This window comes from Falco naumanni, chromosome 10, assembly GCF_017639655.2.
Source record: "Falco naumanni isolate bFalNau1 chromosome 10, bFalNau1.pat, whole genome shotgun sequence".
Classification (NCBI taxonomy): domain Eukaryota; kingdom Metazoa; phylum Chordata; class Aves; order Falconiformes; family Falconidae; genus Falco; species Falco naumanni.
In genome coordinates this window covers 19,364,692-19,377,592 of record NC_054063.1, presented here as the reverse complement: position 1 = coordinate 19,377,592, position 12,901 = coordinate 19,364,692, and the positions used below count along the sequence as shown (strand labels likewise).

Below are 12,901 nucleotides of genomic sequence, written 5' to 3'. Positions count from 1 at the left end.
CACCAGCCCTGAACTGCCCCTGGCCCCGTGGCAGGGGCAAGAACAGCTCCACTCAACCAGACAGTACATCCCAAACTGCTACAATTTATTGGACAACGGTCAAGTGAAGGGCTCTGAACTGTACATCTGTAAAAAAAAAAACCAACAAAGTGTGCGGTGCACACCTCATGTGCTCGACGCAGTTTTCCTCCGCTTCAGCCGCGCTCGCCAGTCCTCTGGCAGTGCCTCGAAGTTGGCATTCCTCTCTGCCATGCCACTGCAGGGACAAAGTGGGGCGTCAGTGCCTGGGTGGTGTGAGGCGATGCTCCCCACTGCCCTCCTGCGCCCCCTGCCCTGCCCAAGATGCGGATCTGCACCCCCTGCCTTTATGGAGGACAAGGAAAAGGCCCCCAGGAAGCGCCAAGCCAGGCAAAGCGCCACAGGGAAGGGCAGCTGGGGCAGCCTCCTGGGGCTCATACCTCATCAGCTGCTGCTGCTTCCACTCCTCAATGCGCCGCTGGGCAGTGGTCTCCCGGTCCTCCTCACTGGAGCTGGAATTCTCCTCCTCGTCCAGCTCCCGCTGGATGCTCTGCCACTTCTTCACCAGTGATGGCATCTTTGTCTTGCCCTTCTTGCCCTGTGCCAGAAATGCAACAGGCTGCGGTGAGGGCGGCTCGAAAGGGAGGAGAGAGTGCCCAGCACCCCCCAAAGGATGGGCACAGGTTACCCGCTTACCTTGTCCTTCCGCCCCTTCCTCGGCTTCTCCTTCTCCGGTGGCGGTGCCTTGGGGGCAGGAGGTGGGGGTGTCTGGGGGGGGCGGTGGGGGCGGCGGATGCTCGGTGGTGCTGGCAGTGGGCAGGGCTCCTCGTGCCGGGGCCGGCTGCACGGCGGCAGCAGCCAGGCTGACCGGCGCGGCGCACTCCGAGTAGCTCATGACGGAAGGTGCGGCGGGTGCTGTCACACCCAGGTAGCTGGACTGCAGGCCCAGTGCGGTGGGCTGCGGGCCGGCGTGGCCTGGTGCCATGCGGAGGTTGGGGCGGCCCTGGATCTCGCCCTGCAGCCGCTGGCGCGGCCTCAGGGAGGCGAGGGGCACGGCTGCAGGCTGGTACTTGCCAGCAGCCATCAGGGGCTGGCTGTAGATGACGGGGCAGCTGCCAATGGTGGCCGTTCGCTGCATCAGCCCCGGGCTCATCTCCACGGCTTTCCTCTTCTGAGGCTTGGTGGAGAGCAGCGGGGCCGGGCCCGGTTCAACGGCACCCTGGAAGAGAGTGCCAATGTCAGTGCTGAGCCAGGGCGGACACGGCCCTGAGGTCTGGCCGAACGACCCCCCTCCAGCCCCACAGGCGCCAGGCGTGGGGTGGTGGGACATGACCGAGCCCCAGCTTCGCCCGGCTGCTGGACCGCTGCTCACCTGGCTGCTGCCGGCAGCTGGGCGCAGGAGAGGCTTCAGGGGAGCGTCTTCCTCCGTTCCTGGGGCGGGCGGCTCCTCGCCCCCCTCATCTTCCATCTCCACTTCCTGGATCTCACCGTCTTCTCCGGGAGGCGGGGGCGGTGGGGGTGGCGGCGGGGGCGAGTCCGGTGGAGGCGGAGGCGGCGGAGGCATTTCCAAAGGCAAGGGAGGTTGGAGTACCGGGACAGAGGACTGAAGCAGAGTCCAAAATGGAGTGAGCGGCATGAGAGACGTAGCAGGAACTTGGCCTGAGAAGGATTCTTTACAAAGGGAGCCTGAAGAATACATATTGACACAGGCTTGAAAACCCACGCTACGGACCGCGCTGCCTGCTCCTGCCTGCTGCCTCCCTGCCAGGGCCCTGCCTGGGAGCGGGCAGGCAGAGCTCAGGCCACCGGCTTGACCGATGAGCTGCCCGCTGCCTTCCGCGGTGCCGCTGCAATGCCTAAAACCGATGGGGACAGCTGGGAGGGGGGAGTGGTGCTCGTCCCAGTTTCGCTAAAGCCACCACGAAGTGCCCAGGGAGGGAGGCCAGTGCCACCCTGTACTGCTCTAGCGCTTGGTGAGGCACCCCAGCACTCCCGTTTCAGGGCCAGGACCCCCCCAGCCGCAGTGACCCCCCCTTCCTGCCCCTCGCTGTACCTGCGGGGCGCTCGGCGGGGTCCTCGGCGCGCTCTCCCTTGTCTTTTGGAGGTGGTTTAGGAGGACCGTCGGCTTTTCTGTCGGTGGTCCGCTGTCCCTCCTCTTCGTCCTCCCCGTCGGGGAACTCCCATTGCGACTCTCCTGAGCGCTCGTTAACATAGAAATAGCGTCTATGCTCCCTAAATCACAAGAAAGAGAAGGAGGCTTTAGATTCCCTTCCCCGCCACCGACACTCCGAGGCGGGCCTGCCCACGACAGCGGTGCGCTCTCGCAGGGAAGACCCTCTGCAGCAGGGCTGCCGCTCTCCCAAACGCAACAAACAACTTTGAGGACAGAGGCAGGAGAGGCCCGAGCTGGCTCGCTCAAAGCTATTTGCATTGCTGGCTGCGTGAACGTCGCCCTGAGCCCCCCGCTCCGAGGGAGGGGAGGGCTGAGAAAGCAGGCCAGCGTGCGGCAGAGCGACGTCTCGCTAGCACCAGGACTTTCAGCCGCCACCTTGGCTGAAAGTCGCCCTCCAAGAAGAGGCACCGGGGAACAGCCCAATGGAGAGAAGCGGCTGCCCCCCTACCCCGTGGTGCGTGGAGGTCGCTTTTATGATACTCTTGGTGTCAAACACACAGTGAATGCTAGAGAGAGGGAGCGGATCTGGGAGCTGAAAAACAAAAGAGCAAAGATTTCAAACAAAGGAAAATTAATCAAGAAAGCCAAATAGACAAAGAAATGTTTGGGTCTGACCTGCTGGCAGGAGACAGAAATCTTGTTCTTCATTCCGTCGATGAGTTGAAGTTTGTCCTTTGTCAGAGCTGTTGGTCAGAAGAGGTGATCCAGAGATCCTGCAAAGTTCACAGAGCTCTCGCATGCGCGACCCCCCAGGCCCGCCCTCCACAGCGCTTTACACTCGCAAGAGTGGCAACCAGCTCTGTCCGATCAGGGAATCAGCTCCGTCTCAAAGCACTGAGCACTCCGTTTGGATCCTCCAGTTTGGTGGCTGGCCCAAACTCTGTGAGTGCCGGACGTTGCTCTGCCTGCCCAGCACTGCTAACAGAAGCTGCTCTCAGTCTCCCAGAGGGACGGCGCCACGTCGTCAGGTGGTGATGGTCACAAATCATGTCTGAGATGTCAGAGATGAAAGGTGAGAAAGGTAGGAGAGCGCGTACCTGTCCCAGTGGCAGGACCAGCCTTTAGGGGTGGCGTTTATTTCGTATTGTTTTAGCTGTTCGGCTGCGTCTTGGAGTTTGCGTTTGAGGTAGTTTCCATTGAGAGCACCTTCTCGCCAGTCTGCAATGCGGGTCTAGAGGGCAAGAACCGGGGGAAGCCGTTGAGGGAGGCTGCAAGCGGCCCTCGAGACAGGACTCGAGGTCTGGGAGGTTCCCTTACGGCACGGGACTCGGGGGGGCCAGGAGGAAGACACCGCCTCCGTGCAAAGCCATGCTCTCCCCCCGCGGAGGAAGGGCCCTGCAGGAGGCGGGTGAGTGGGCACACGGCGTGGTGCCGCGCTGCCGCGGCCACGAGGTTCACGCAGCAGCGGCCCTCGGCGCTCAAACGGCGGACAGTATTTGATCCGCTTCGGAACAGAAGGCCGGAGCGAGGGGCGAAGGCTCGGTTACCTCTGTCTGCAACAGCAACATGTGGAAGTTGGAGATAGATTGTCTGTTGATGCCCAGGAACTCCAATTTACTAGTCAGAGTGTTTGCCAGCTCTCCGATCTGAAACTGCCAGGGAGAAAGGGGAGAGTAAAGAGCTGCCCTCAGGTAGCGTCACCGGGCGGCTGCGGCCCCACAGCTCGAGGCCATCCCCGGCAAACGAGACTCAGGACTGCCCGTGGCCCCTCAGCCTGGTGGGACTAGGACGTGCCACCCCTCCTTTAAGCCCCGCTACTTCCTGCACCCCAGGGACAGAGTGGCAGGATGAGACCTCCTGTGTAGCAGCAGGAGGTGCTGGCAAACCCCAGCTCCTTCGTGCGGACCTTGCCCTATGCCCAGCCATGGCCCCCAGTGCTTCTCGGCGCCGCCACCGCTTCACACCAGCTGAAGGAGGGTATGGGCTTGGTCTGCTTTGGTGCTCCAGCTCTGGAGCTACAGCAGAGCAATTGCCAGGGCAGAGCGTTATATTGGATACTTCAAACATTTCCCAAAGGAAACGGGCCAGGATATAATTTCAGGCTTTGTAAATCGTTGCTTTCTGGAGGAACTAGCTGGAAAGCTCAGGAAACGGGTAACAGCTCTGGATTTACTCCTGGAGCAGAGACTTGATCCATGTTAAAGATTCAGGCCGGCCCATAGCGACCACTGTTAACCCCGGCGTCCTACAGGAGCAAAACCTTCAACTCTGGCACTGCACGGGGACAGGGGGATCCCCCTGTCAGCCCCCTTGACTGAGGGGACCTGCATGAGAGCAGCCACAAGCTGGAAAGCGATTTAGAGCAGAAATGGGGACGCCTGCAAGTGGCATCACAATTGCTTTAAGGAGGGCTCTAAAAATTATTTTTTTCCCCCCTTCACTGTTCAGAAGAGGCTTTGGAAATTCCCCAAAGCTGACAAGCAGCATCTGTCTCCAGAGAGGGGGCCAGGCCAGACAGACAAGCAGCGTTAGGGAAGCCTGAGGCAGGGAAATGAATTCCCGAGTTAACATGGCTACAGAGAAGTCAGGGAAGATCCCACAGCAGAGGGTGACTTCGCAGCGGAGGACCCGGCGGATCTCCTGCAAACCAGAGAGCCGGCATAAGAGAGATTACCCCAAACCGATGAAGCAAACGGTACCAATTACCCAAGGAGACGGGATTCCTCCAACAGCTCTAAAGGGATCCTGCATGGGAAAGCACCACGCTACAGCACACAGTCCGTCACAGAGCACCGCCAGTACCGGGAGAAAAGGGGACAGCAAACGTAACAGCTTAAAGGGCTTTTGGCAGCCATCTGGGGCACTGCAGCCAACAAGCGTGGTCCTGCTGCAGGCTTTTTTTTTTTTTTTTTTTAAATAAATTTAGAAAATCAGACAAGCCTCATGTAGATGCTATGCTGAGGGAGGCTCAGTGGTTCTGGGCAGGGAATGTCACATCTCAAAACTCTGTTAAAGAGTTCTTCTTATGAGAGATACGCTAAATCCATCATGAGGACAACAACAAAGCCCTTCCCTTTCACACTGGAAAAATGATTAAGTGGTGGGAAACAAAGGCAGGGCCAGAGGTCAGCTTTTGCTACAGGTTTCCACCACAAGCCAGTGATTCTCCATCTGTAAACCATCTGACACAGAGAAGTGATAATGTTTGCGAATGAAACAAAATTATTCCAGAGCCAAAATTAACACTGCAGGAGATCTCGCAGTAACCAACGACCAGAAAATCAGAAGGACAAATAGAAAAGATCTCCCCTACCACTCTGTGGAGCTATCACCCAGAGCCTGTAGCTCTGCGTGTCACTACTACGGCTCAGGAAGGGGCTCTGGGAGGTGTTCAGCCGCAGCCAGAAAGAGCAAATCAAGGCTCAGAAAAGAAAACATAAGCACAACACTGCAGGAATCCCCAGGGCTTCCCCAGTTTGCATCTAACAACTTCAAAAAGTAATGCTGGGCGAAGGGCACAGCAACAGGTACCGGCAGCCTCCAGAAACAGATATTACGGACGAGGAGTCTTCAGCCTGGAAACGGGACAACTGAACAGGTGCGTGCCAGAGGACTGTAATATCGTTATTGGTGAAAAGAAAGTCAAGACAACAGTGTTTGCTCTCCTTCACAACAAGACCCAGGGCTCAGTCTTTATGTCCCCACACCCCCCTTTTTATTAATTTTTTTTTTAAAGCCTTTCTTTAAAGCCTTTTCTGCTGGCTCCTGCTGGAGACAGGATGCCAGGCTGCAGAGATGCCGGCCCAACCGGCCCGGGCAAGCTGTTCTTGCAGCCACACTGGGATCTAAGGTTTACAGCTTCAGCAGGGGTATGGAGCTGTCACACTGGCAGTGCAGAGGGGGACAAGGTCACTGCAGCTGAGCCAAACCCACAGCCCAAAGCTGAGGCGTCCCTGGCTGGTGGCATCCCCTGGGCAGAGGTGGCTGAGAGAGCCAGCATGTTACTCCGTGCTGCCAGCGGCATGGCGAGCCCCTGGGAGAGCAGCCAAGCGCCCAGCCGCATCCCTTACGCGAGCTGGGATGGATCTCACTGACATGCATCTCTGCATCTCTGTACCTTTAGGTCCTGCTCCTCCTCTTCTATTTTTGGTGCCACTTGGGCTTTTGCTTTCTCCTGGGGTTCCTCAGGCTCTGCCTCTTTGTCTGAATTTGCATCAGCTGCTTCTGTGCTCGCTGCTGCAGGAGAAGAAACAACAAGTCAGCCCTTCTCCCACCACTGCCACGGCGCTGCCAACAGCCAGCTGGAGACACCATGCTAGGGAGCCAAAGCCGATGCAGGACACGGTGGGGAAAGAGCTGAGGCCTCTTTCCTACAGAAGCTGGCGACAAGAGCCTGAAATCAAAAAGGAGAAGGTCACTGCCTCTGTGTTGTGATGGTGGGGGTCCTTCCAGAAGGACAGTGCGGGACACAGTGAATTACAGCTGCTACAGCACAAGGGCAGGAAGAAGGAACAGCCTGGAGCACAGTGGCTCAAGGTAGCATGAAGAACTAACTGCCAGGCAGGCAGGCAGGCATTAAACTCTGACAGTTTAATAATCTGTCAAGAAAAGGTACTGGGTATTAGTTGAGACAATTACCAAAGACTGAAGAGCTCCCAAAAAGTTGTCAAGACCATAAGGTTTTGCCTGTGTCACATCACAGAACAGCTGTGACTAATTCACTGTCCAAGTGACAATTTCCAGGGAAGAAAGTTTTGCAAGGGACTACTAAAGCCCTCGGAGGGAAAAAAAACCACATTCCTGGCGTGTTCTGGCACCCAAGGGCAGGACAGTTCCCTCAGTCACCCTCTGGCAGCTGGGTGCTCAACTTTGGGTTTATTTGGGGTTTATTTTAAGAGTAACAGCTTCCTGTTCCCCAGGTAACCAGGCACCGATGGGAAGAGCTGGCTCCAGGGATGTTCTGCTCGAAAGCCTGCAAGGCGCAAGAGGGGAAACCATCCCTCAGTGTCACCCTGGACAAACATCCATCACTTAACCCTAGCCAGGCCACCCAGCTCACAGCTCTGCCGGAGCCAGTGCGAGTTAGGGCCACGTCAGCCCTGTTTTGGGGCAGGTGCTGTGTCCCACTTCAGCAGGACACAGTCTGCTGAAGGCTCAGGGCACTTCTGTACCATTTTTTTCCTGGGAAAAGCAGTTATCATTCATTCAGCCGGCCTTCTGTGCTGCCTCCCTCTTTACCATGAGGCAGGTGGCTGGAATCAAACCTTGCACCAGGGAGGGACTGGCACATCTGGAAGTGCCAGGGCTGGCAGGCACGGGCTGCTCCCTCAAGCACCTCGGCCAGTGTGTTTCGGGGAGCATGGCTCTGGAGGGGCTGGGGAGGACAGGAATGTCAGTACAGGCAGCGAAGCACAGGCTGCAGCAAAGTGCCAACAGCTGCAATCACGTGATTTCCCCAAGGCAATAAATTTATACGATGCTCTGCGACATCCGTTGAACTGCTCCTCATGTATTTGTCAACCGTCTCTGAAAGACCTGTGCTGCACCACAGGAAAGCGGAGCGCCAACAGGCACACGCGCTCCGAGGGGTTGTTATTGCTCGGGTGATGCATCCCACACACACCCAGTATCAAACACCCTACGTGAACCAGGTCTTCCTTGCAGCGAGGTCCTTCTTTACGTTTCCTACACACCAACAAGTGCAGAGCTGGAATGGCTCTTGGGGAACACTTTGGCTGCCTGATTTGGTGACTCTTACCAGGCAGCTTAAAACCAGAACTTTAAAAGAGGAAGGTAACAGTTCCCCATGTACCGCCAGGGTTAAGATTTGTAACGTCAGGAGGAAAGCGGAAGGCGGTGGATGTGAAGTGGCCATTACCACACTTCTGCGTTCCTTCTCTTGATAACAGTGTCAAGTACAGGCACTCCCCTGCTCATTTTCCTGACAAAAGTGTTGAACAGGGGCACTCTCCTGTTTATGCTCTTTAATTAAGATAAAGGAGAGAAACTGCTTGAGCACCAGCTCATCCCCATGCTGCCCTGAGCCCGTGAGGCTCATGCTGCCGGCCTGTGAGCTTGATGTGTGTGACACTGGTGACTGCCACCCTCCAGGCCTGTCCCCTACCCAGCACACGTACCTCACTGCCCGCCCTGGCTTCTCTACATGCTGCACGGGGCTCTGCGGGCAGGCACCCCGCACATCTTCGGGGAAAGAAGACCCCGGTGGGGGAGGGCTGTGGCCTTTCCGAACACCCACTCCTCCCTCCGAAGGGAGCCTTTCCAATTACCTGCTTCTCCTGCTTCCGGGCTCTCCCGGCCCGTTTTGCTGGAGCCTCGACTCGCAGATTCAGGGCTGGTGGCTCCAACAAACAGTTTCCATTTCCCTCGCTTGGAGGCCAGCCTGCGGGTTGCATCCTGTGAGGCCGACTGGCTGCCATCAGACAGCGGGCTGGAGCCCGAAACACTGCCATCACCTTCCTCCAAGGCGCGCAGCTCTGCCTGCAGAGACACACAACAGCAAGCGGCACTTCAGGGACCTGAACCTCCCCTGAGGAGCAGCCGTGGCTACAAGTCACCCGTGAAAGAAGAGCAAACGGCTGCTCTAGTTGGGGCATGGTGTTAACAGCAGCAAAGACGAGCAAGAATTTGTTTGCCAATGGCTGCTGACACGCCAGCAGAGCATCCACGTGAAACTGCAGCTGATCAGCGCCCAGACCTATAAGGACTCCACTGGAAATGCAGTATCATTCTTCCAAAGGAGGCAGGAGATGGGAACATCTGCTGTTCCCAGTTTATTTCCAGCTATTCCTTCCCTGCACGTGAGGCCTCATTCCTGTAACAAAAGTATTTTCCCTTACCTTCTTTCTCTCCAGCACCATCTCCAGCTCGAGGGTGTCTTGCTCCTCCTCTTCCTCAGCGCTCTCCCCTGACTGCACCACGCTGCACAGATCCTCCTGCAGCGTGTCTTCCAGGGGATCCCTGCCAGCCTCCGGCTCTTCAGGGGCAGCCGCCACCTCTTCCGCTTTCACCTCCTCTTCTGGGGGCGGCTCAACCTCCTCTTTACAGATCACCTTTCTCCTCCAGCGCTCCTCTTCCTCCTTCACCACATCAGGCAGAAGCGGGGCCAGGAGGGCTGCAGCCACCCCCTTCTTCTCCTCCTCACTGTTGGAGAGGGCCTGCACACCTTCGTTCACTTCCTGCAGGTCAAAGCCTGTGTGAGATTTCCGGCAGCTGCTGCGCGAGCTTTCTGGCAGCAACCACGCGAACTTTCCGGCAGCGGCCACTGCTCCCTGCTCCTCACCCCAGCCCCACACCTTCCCCAAGCAGCAAACCCGTGCTGATGGGGCCCCTCTTTGAGCTGCAAATGGGAGCAGAGTGACCCACTCGCTGCCAGAGAAGCCCAAAAGGGCACCTACAAGCCCCATCACAACCAAAAGCCACCGCCTGGCCCATCTGACTGACCTTCTTCACCTCCCGCTTGGTGAGGCTGGCCCCACGGCCGATGCTGCCTGGGGCGGCCCCCTTCTCCTGGGGGTACAGCTCGGCAGTTGCTACGAAGCTGCCGTTGGTGCCTGCCACAGTGCTGCTGAGGAAGAGAGAAGGGAGTGAAGGGTGGGCATGGGGACAATGTTCCAGTGCTTCCCCTTGCAGGGCTGGGGTCTCACTCACCTGTGCTGGTAGTGCTGCAGGCCCTGGACCTGCGTTGCCAGGTACTGTGGCAGCTCCCAGGTCACCTCGTTGCTCTGGGTGTTCCAGTAATAGTAACAGCCGGTGTTCTCATCCCACACCTCCTGCCAGTCGCCCATCTCCAGCTCCCCCACTGCCGGGGGGACAAGGACAGGTCGTCACCCAGGGGATGTGCATAGCCTGTGTCCCACCGCGAACAGGATTGGTCCCCCAGGCCGTTGTCACCCCCCTTTTCCCTGGAGACAACCATTCCTCACCACCCTCGGCTCCCTTTGGGCAGCAAAGTGAGGGTCAGGAGCCCCCCAAGATAGGTGCAGCCCGCCTGGCTGGGACGGGTGAAGTGCTCACCTCCCGCCAGCGAGCACTGGGTGTCGTATTGCCACTCTGGCGCTGGTGCAGAGCCCGCGCCGTTGGCGGTACTGGAGGACTGGCCCGAGCCCGACTCCTTCGGCTCTGGGCGGGGAGGCGTGGGGGGCGGCGCGGAGGAGGAGGTGGTGGCAGTGCTGGGCTCGGCAGGCTGCGGAGGTGCCGTGATGGCATCGATCTCCTGCGAACACAACATCCCGACGTGAACATCAAATCCCAGCGGACACAAAAGCAGAGTGAAGGCACTTATCAGCAGGGGACAACGTCTCAGACTGTGAAGCCACCCTCTCCCCACCACCCCGCTCCCTCCCGGGGAGGAAACCCCCTGCACCCTCTCCCCTCCACACCCCTGGTGCCGCACTAACCGCCAGGAAGTTTGCCAGCGTGCTGTCAATGTCTGACGAATTATTGCCATTCGCATCCGCGGAACGGGCTGACTTCTCCGGGGTTTCACCCTCCTCGTCATCGCTGTCTGCGTAGGCGCCGAGCAGGCACAAGCCTCCTGGCCACAGGGGGAGAGGGGAGCAGCAGACCCTCAGCAAAGGGGAGGCACAGTGTGGCACACACACCCAGGAGCCACCAGTGCAGGCAGCGAGGCTCCTGCTGCCACCGCAGGGAAGCGGACCTGCCCTGCCCCCCCCCCCCCCCGGGTGGTCCTGTCATTACCCCAGTCCTGCGAGGGGGGAGCAGCCCCCCAGGGAGCGGCAATGCCAGCTGGAGGGGGTGGGCACCCCCCCCCCATGAGCGTTCAGGAATAAACGCTGCCCCTCCCTCCTCAAAACATCCACAGGGACATCTCCTGACCCCCAAAACCAGGGGGGGACTAGCCCCCCGACCACACCGGGGTGGGAAATACTCTCCTGGGGGGAAAATAAACCAACAGAACAATGCCAGGAGGGAAAAAAAAATGCTCCACTATCGCTGAAAAAAGACTGGGGGGGGGGGAATATCATATCCTGCCTGCAAACCAAAGAGGGGAGTCACTGCTCCCTAAAATATTAAAATTTTAATTATTGAATTGGTATTAATTTCATTCAAGAGCTAGTAATAGGCAATAATAGTAAGAGACAAAATAAAATCACTTCTTCCCCCAGATAAAAATACGCAAGGTGGAAAAACACCTCCTAAATATATTTTTAAGGCAGGAATTCACCTCCCCTTTGCAAACGCCTTGGGGGGGCCCGTGGGAGCAGTTTCCCACCACCCCACACACGGTGCAGTGGGAGCAATAACCCTGCTCCCCCCATAACCGGGGGGGGGGGGGGATCGCCCCCATCCCCCAGACAAATAAGCACTTAAAGAAGGCAATCATGCTGCCCCAATGATAAATTAAAAAAGGCACTTAAGGAGGAACAATCACATCCCTCAGAAAAAAATGCAAGATAATTAAAAAAGAGATAATCCCACCCCGAACAGAGATTGCGTAGGAAGGGGTTGGCTGTGCCCGCCTAAAAAAAATAATTTGAAGGGGGGCGGTCAGATCCTTCAAAAAAAAAAAAAGGTTTAAGGGGCGAGCAACCGCAGCCCCTCCCAGAGAGCGGCATTTAGGAGGAAAATCCCGGTTTTCGATGAGCACTGGGCGGGGGGGGGGGGGGGGCGGGGGCCGCTCCTTCCCTACCCCCCCCCCGCCCCCCCGGGGGTCCCGTACCTGTGGGCTTGACGGCGGCGGGCGCGGGGGGCGGCGGGTTGGGCGCGCTGCGGGGGGGGCTCGGCCACCGCCTCGGGCTCGTCTGCGGGGGAAAAGCCGTTAGGGGGGGGGCGGGGGGCGGCAGGGCCCCGGCCTCCCGGTGCCGCCAGCAGGCCGCAGCGCTACGAGGAGGCCGCGCCGAGGCCTGCGCCAGGCCGCGCCCCGCCAACAAAGCGCCCCCGCCCCCCCCCCCGGGCACGGCGCCCCCCCCGTTACCCTGCTCGGAGCCCGAGTCAGCCCCCTCGGCCGCCGGCGCCTCGTCGCGGCGGGGCCCGGGCGGGGAGAGCTGCAGGATGGGCCGGCGGCCCGGCGCGGCGCGGGACTTCTTCCCCATGGCGGCGGCGGCGGGAGCGGCGCCTCGGGCAACGGCTGCGCATGCGCGAGGCCGGGGCGGAGCCGGGCGGGCGGGGGGCGGGGCCGAGCGCCTCGCGCTTACCAGCCCTGCTGCGGAGACCCTCCCTCCTGGCATGGAGGTACCCCTCCATCCCGCCCCAGAGACTCCCCCCCCTCCTGCCCCAGGGAGCCCCGCTTCTGCTCCAAAGCCCCCCCACCCTTCTCCAGAGACAGCCTCCCCCTCACTCCTGCCCAGGGAGCCCCCTCCAGCACTGGGGAGCCCCCGTCCTGCTCCAAAGCCCCCGCCATGGAGACCCCCATCCCGCCCTACAGCCCGCCCCGGGGTGCCTCTTGAGCCTACAGCCCCGTCCGGCCCTACGTGGTGGTGCTGCTCCTTTATGATACAGCTGCACAGGACAGCCCTTAGGATACAGGGTAGCCTATAGCACAACGCTGCCCTCCCGGGCCACAGCCCTGGCTTGTCCTATAGCATAGTGCTGCTCCAAGGGGCTACAACTCTTGGGTACCCTATAGCGCCCTGCCCCTCAGGCTGACAGCTCCGTCCTGCCCCATAGCACAGTGCTGCCCTCGGCCCTATAGCGAGGTGCCACCCTCAGCCATAGGGCACACCACCGCTCCGGAGCACAGCCCTGCCCCTGGGCCCTAGAGCTCCAGTCTGCCCTGTAGCGCAGTCCTAC

General features: G+C 59.3%; 1 protein-coding gene across 1 annotated transcript; it reads right to left on the bottom strand.

Annotated features, from left to right (window-relative positions):
* Positions 1-68: 68 nt before the first annotated feature.
* FNBP4 (formin binding protein 4) lies at positions 69-12,228 on the bottom strand. The gene is given in 18 exon segments (XM_040609599.1): positions 69-256; positions 459-616; positions 715-795; positions 797-1,237; positions 1,391-1,704; positions 2,072-2,250; positions 3,229-3,362; positions 3,679-3,783; positions 6,249-6,367; positions 8,419-8,629; positions 8,989-9,327; positions 9,593-9,716; positions 9,800-9,950; positions 10,166-10,364; positions 10,549-10,685; positions 11,832-11,889; positions 11,891-11,913; positions 12,087-12,228. Coding segments are annotated over 18 exon segments (2,982 nt in total). The 5' UTR covers positions 12,205-12,228; the 3' UTR covers positions 69-165.
* Between the last annotated feature and the right edge of the window lie 673 nt (positions 12,229-12,901).